The sequence below is a fragment of the Engystomops pustulosus genome, chromosome 6 (genome assembly GCF_040894005.1).
Source record: "Engystomops pustulosus chromosome 6, aEngPut4.maternal, whole genome shotgun sequence".
In the NCBI taxonomy this organism is placed as follows: Eukaryota; Metazoa; Chordata; class Amphibia; order Anura; family Leptodactylidae; genus Engystomops; species Engystomops pustulosus.
In genome coordinates this window covers 86,193,058-86,198,965 of record NC_092416.1, presented here as the reverse complement: position 1 = coordinate 86,198,965, position 5,908 = coordinate 86,193,058, and the positions used below count along the sequence as shown (strand labels likewise).

Below are 5,908 nucleotides of genomic sequence, written 5' to 3'. Positions count from 1 at the left end.
TGGTTTAGTTCTTGCCAGGCTCAAGTCACAAATTACCCATTGGTCTTCTAAAGGGGTTTCCTGGAGTGGGGTATATAAATAAGGTGCTCCTCACCCCTCTGATCTACATCACCAGTCTCCATTTGTCTAGAGGATCAGTGATGAACTGTTTCAGCATATATCAAGCAAGTTATGAGCCTCTGATGTTTCTCTGGGTTAGTGGAGGGCTAAAAGACACCCCCTTCAATCAGCTGATCAGTTTGGATGATTGGAGACAGCCCCAATCCATTGATAGACGCACACTAATGATTTTATATGAAGCCAAGATCTCAGTTGAGGACCATTTACAACGTATGCCTGTATAAGGCCTATAAACTATATATGATGAACACAGTGTTGAAATGCAGAAAAACTTTATTGGAAAACTTGTTGACAAGCACAGTCATGTCTGCTTACATAGTTGTCGGTAAATCTTATTTCATTTTCTAGGGGGATGTTACATTGATTTCACAACAGGATAAGAAATTTAATGCAGAGCTGACTGGTAGTATCCATTGAGGAGACATCTTAGCTGCTCTCTCCCATGGTGTGCTTGTCGAACAGGTACTCGCCCATGCCGTTCTGGGGTACCCCAAGGCGCTTCAGGTTGGTGATGTAGTCTCCAAGCTGCTTAATAGCCTTCACCTGTTCTTCCAGGTACTCAGATTCCAAGAAGTCACAAAGCTGAAAGAAAAAAACATTCAGTTAGGTTATGCAGAAGCCCTCCATGGCAACAGTATGTAAAAAAAAAAACATGCCTAGCATGGCAATTCATGCCAACCCAAGGATTGGAGAGTAGCAATGAGTGGACTAGAACCACAAAGTTGCAGATTGTTTTGTGAACTTCAGCATTTGTGCTCTCCTCCACTAGTCAGAATTGGTGCCAACAGTCTTCTCATATACCTGAACTGTAGCCCTTTCTAAACTTTGGGTGTTAAACCTGACTGGTTAACACTCATCCCTATTGGAGAGTTAATCCAGACTTGTTTTACCAATCCCTTTAAACTACTAGATGAAGTTTTGTTGCAAGATTAAGAAAATTTTTAGAGGTACTTACTTGAGGGTCCACTTTGTCAGAGGCCACTTTGTGAAGGTCCAGAAGGGCCTGGTTCACGGTCTTCTCTAGCTGCAGAGCAGCCTGCATGGCCTCCAGAGTGTTGGCCCACTCATCACGCTCAGGTTTCTAGGGAAAACCAATGATTACAGCTTACAACAGCCACTTCATAAGAGCAGTTACTTCTATTGCACGCCTACATACTGCATTAAGCCAGATATCTAACAATCTGCCACCAGAAGGGGATAATGAAGAAACACCAAAACCTATTAAGGTATGGATTGTTGTGGTTTAAAACAAAAAAAATTCAAGAATATGAATATTTCAAGTCAGTCTTACCTTAATGTCCTGTAGGACAAAGCGACCCCCACGCTTATTCTGGTACTTAATGAACTTCTCAGCATGTTCCCTCTCCTCATGACTCTGCTCTTTGAAGAACTTAGCCACATTATGAAGGGCTACATCATCACGGTCAAAGTAAAATGACTGGAAGGGAAACAAATGGCAAAAGTTGTCAACCAGCTATTCACATGGGACATGCAAATCTAGGCATACTGCACAGTTCTATATGCTAGGGCGAGGAGGCATAAAAGTTGTGCAGTGTACCCTGGGGTAAAGGGTCAGCAGGTGACATATGTTAGGGTGGAGAGGCATCAATGTACAGTGTACCCTGGGGTAGAGGGTGGGCAGGTGGCATATACAGCCCCACCCCCCTTCCTGGGCTTACTATAGTGGCAGCAGTCTACGAGTAACTACAGGGAAACCAGTGACCCAATGCTTTAGAACTATCAGCCGAATATCTCCCCATGTATCAGGCTCATTACTAATCTAAGAGTTTCTTTCCTAGTGGACTTTGATCCCAGGAGGCACACACAAGGGCAGGGTAGTCTGAGGCTCATAGTACAAGCTGCATATTACGCCCTTGTGTAATCACTTACTGCAGAACACTGGTCTCCTAGTATCAGTGATAAGTCATCATGGCGCACACAGGGCGTGTACCAGAGACCTCTGCAAGGGGCTGATAGCACAGGGATCACTGCGCACACACACAGCTGCTGTAGGAGAATAAAGGCAGCACTTACCATGGAGAGGTAGGTGTAGGAGGCATACAGCTCCAGGTTCACCATGCGGTTGATGGCGGCCTCGCAGTCACGGTGGAAGTTCTGGCGCACCTGGGATTCCATTGCGGCTTCTTGATGGTTTTGGTGGCGCAAAAGGTCACAAAAAAAAGTCTCAGTGCAGGAATAGAAGAGGTTGGAGGAGGCGGAGGACTCAGAGAGGGTTCCGTTCAATCACTGTTGAAGCAAGAACTCTACTCGGAGTCAAGGATGGTTTGGAGAACGGACAATGGAGCTCAGTATTTATAGTCTGCAATGTGGGGCGTGGCCGAGCTGTCTGCATTACATCACCTGCCGTCAGCCAATCCTGCGAGCCCCGGCTGGGCGGAGCCTCCTGCAGCGAACTAAGCGCTCCGGGCTGTGTGTGTGGACACGCTCATTGGAGCCTGGCTGTTATGTCACTGAGGTGTACGATGTAACGTATCCAGGGTCACCTTACACAAGTCCAAACAATGCTCCCCCCCCCCCCCCCCCGCTACATACATAGTGGGAGGAATCTGCCTCCAGGCCTCGGACATCATAGATTGCATTCCCCCAATTTATTATTAATGTTGCACTCAGTCTATTAAAACGTGTAATACTGGAGAGGGATTTCTTGAAATTCTGCATTAAAAACGGTTCTTTTTGTAATCTATTTGTGGAATTTAGACTTAAAAGTTGTCTCCAGTCATTTCTAGATGAGATTGCTATGAGAGTGCATCCCTTGTGCCTCACCATCAAGCTGTGGGCTGCATCATTGGGTCTTGCCCTGTTGTAAATGTGAAAAACCTAGCAGCGGTGTAATCTTCTGGCTGGGAGTTCTAACCATTTATATATGCATTAGATAAGCATTGTATTCCTTAGCATCTTTTAGTGGAAAATTCTACTCAAGAAAGGCCACCTAGGACCCATGTACATGGCATTGTGTTTTTGGTGATATTTCATATAAGCTGCTGTCATTTGTTAGTGCACTTGTGTATCCACTTCCTCTCTCCTGTTCATTTTAGTATGCTGCAATAAGTATGATGCCACACAGTAGCGTTCTGATTCCATTTTGTAACGAAATCAAAGCGCACTGGAACGGCCTGCCCCAGTGCGCTTTGATTCTGTTACAAAATGGAATCAAAACGCTAACTTGTGGCATCACCCTCAGGGCGCGTTCACACGTTCCGCAATCGTCGCGTTCATAACGCGATGCTAGCGCACAGTGGGCGGGGCTCGGGCCGATCGCATATGCGTTTCCGGGGAAACGCATGCGATTAATAACCTGTTCACATGCGTTTCTCTGGAAACGCATATGCGATGGCCCCAAACTCCGCCCCCTGTGCGCTAGCGTCGCGTTATGACCGCGGCGCTAGCGGAACGTGTGAACGCGCCCTAAGGGAGCGGTGACACGGTGTGTTTTGGTTGCGTTTTGAAACACATTACATCAGCCAAGGAGAGGTGATTTGCTTAATTACATTTGCATTTACAAAACGCAATGTTAATATGCATGCGTTAACAACGTGTTTAAGTTTGCATTTTATTTAAACATGCGTTAACTGTGTTTACATTTGTGTTTTGTAAACACATTGTCAATGCATGTGTTAACATTATGTTTACACAGCGTTTTGAAAATGCAAATGTTAACAATAATGTAATTGGGAAAATCACCTGTCCTCAGCTGTTGTAATGCGTTTCAAAAAGCAATCAAAACGCAACGTGTGACCGTGCCCTAAAGGATGCTTTTCGCAATCAAGCCGGGTGAGTGCTGTGCTTTATGATTTTCTAGTGGAAAACTATTTTGGACTTCCACATAGAAATTTGTATCCACCGTTTTTACCACAGTTCCAGAGGATTTAGAGGGAATAATTGCAGTAGTGCCATCCCTGCTACACATTGCATAGTTATACATGAGGGAAGGACTCCCAGACTCCTCATTGAACCAACGTACCATCCACAAAACGTTGTTACAATGCTTGGACTATAATCCTCAGAACAGTATCTTGTCAGTGATCTGTAGACACCACAATGGACGAGCATATTTATACCTTTGTCGTAGGATTTAGGGTGAAGACACACGTGGCGTTTTTAGGCAGTTTTTGGGCCGTTTTTAGTTAGTGCGTTTTCAGATCGTTAAAAACGCATCCCTTTTTTAAAAAACGCATCCGTTTTTTTGAAACCGCATGTGTTTTTGTCCGTTTTTCCGAAATTGCGCAATTAAAAACGGACAAAAACGCATGCATTTTCAAAAAACGGATGCGTTTTTTACGATCTGAAAACGCACTAACTAAAAACAGCCCAAAAATGGCCAAAAAACGCCACGTGTGTCTTCACCCTTAGGGTACATTCACATGGCGGTATGCCTGCCTGCTATCTTTTCCCCATGTATGACACTGTTCCGCACCGCCATTGCTGTCTATGGTGACGTATATCCGTTTATCTTAATAGATAAACAGGTTCAAAGCAGCCAAACGGTAAAAACGGATGAGTTTTTAAACTGACTAAAAAAAAAGAAAGCTTAAAACGGACCAAAAACACCATGTGTGGTAACACCCTTAGGTCGGCGGCACATGTGGTGTTTTGAATGCGTTTTTGGACCGTTTTTAAGCAGTACGTCAAAAACCGCATGCGTTAAAAATGCATCCGTTTTTTAAAAACGTATGCGTCTTTTTGAAAATGCATCCGTTTTTGACAGGTTTGACCAATTATCTTAATTCAAACTGGTCAAAAACGCATGTGTTTTTCAAATTTTTTTGATGGACTGGTTAAAAACGGGCCAAAAATGCGTTCAAAATGCCACCCTTAAGCTAGCAACACACGTGGCATTTCGAACCTGTTTTTGGGGCGTTTTTAAGCAGCCCGTTAAAAAACTAAAAGCGTATGTGTTTTCTGAAAACGCATCCGTTTTTGACCCGTTTTAATTAAGATAATTGATAAAACCGGTCAAAAACGGATGCGGTTTTCAACTACGCATGTGTTTTTCAACGGACTGCTTAAATAGGGCCCAAAAACTGGTTCAAAACGCCACGTGTGCCGCCAGCTTTAGACCCCCAACCATATAAATTGTAATCTCATATACTAGTTATGACCATCACTACCCTTCTTATTGGAGGCCCTGATACCTGTTTGTTCCAAATCTTCATGCAACATACTAGAGCTATTGGAGTACTATGAGAGAGTATTTTTATTAATTTGGATTTGTATCTTCTTTGAGGCATTTATTATAAATTGCTGCTCTGTGCCTTGTGTACCTGCAGCTATTCATTTCTCATGTGATGCTTTGTCTTGTCTTATAATTTGTGACATTTATATGATTCTTCTCTCAGAACACAAAACCTATGGCACAAATATTCGACATTTTCCACTATCAGGGGTGACATAAACATGACTCAGCAGGGTGTGCAGAGTACACAGTCGGGAACAGTGGTGTGGGGAGTGCACTGCCAGCATGACTAGGCAGAATCAGGGAACATAATAAAGGAAGTGGGGGAGGTGTGACGTCTGATGGTTGTCCTGGTGACTAAGAAAGAAACTGTACAGATTACAAGAGATCTGAGGCCCAGCAGCTATTATTCTGTCACACAAACTAGTAATGCAGCATTCTCCTGCCTAGAAGGAATATTAGTGGAATGACCATATTAATTCCTTTGATTATTCCAAAAGTCTTATGAGCAAATGCAGTGCCACATTTTCAATCCTAGGAAGGCGTATTTTAGAGACTTTACGAAAGCTGGTGGTGGCTGTAATGACTTGGTAT

General features: G+C 43.7%; 1 protein-coding gene across 1 annotated transcript; it reads right to left on the bottom strand.

The window, feature by feature from the left end:
• Positions 1-375: 375 nt before the first annotated feature.
• LOC140063929 (ferritin heavy chain B) lies at positions 376-2,426 on the bottom strand. The gene is made up of 4 exons (XM_072110219.1): positions 2,155-2,426; positions 1,412-1,558; positions 1,076-1,201; positions 376-702 (listed from the first exon to the last, which is right to left on the bottom strand). The coding sequence occupies exons 1-4, from the start codon at positions 2,254-2,256 to the stop codon at positions 547-549; spliced, it is 531 nt and encodes a 176-aa protein (XP_071966320.1). The 5' UTR covers positions 2,257-2,426; the 3' UTR covers positions 376-546.
• Positions 2,427-5,908: the final 3,482 nt, after the last annotated feature.

Excerpts from the sequence above, each read along its gene's own strand:
- LOC140063929 (XM_072110219.1), bottom strand. The coding sequence starts at position 2,256 with ATGGAATCCCAGGTGCGCCAGAACTTCCACCGTGACTGCGAGGCCGCC. Across the intron at positions 1,559-2,154 it reads CCTACACCTACCTCTCCATG|TCATTTTACTTTGACCGTGA; the intron begins GTAAGTGCTGCC and ends TTTCCCTTCCAG. Across the intron at positions 1,202-1,411 it reads TTGTCCTACAGGACATTAAG|AAACCTGAGCGTGATGAGTG; the intron begins GTAAGACTGACT and ends GGTTTTCCCTAG.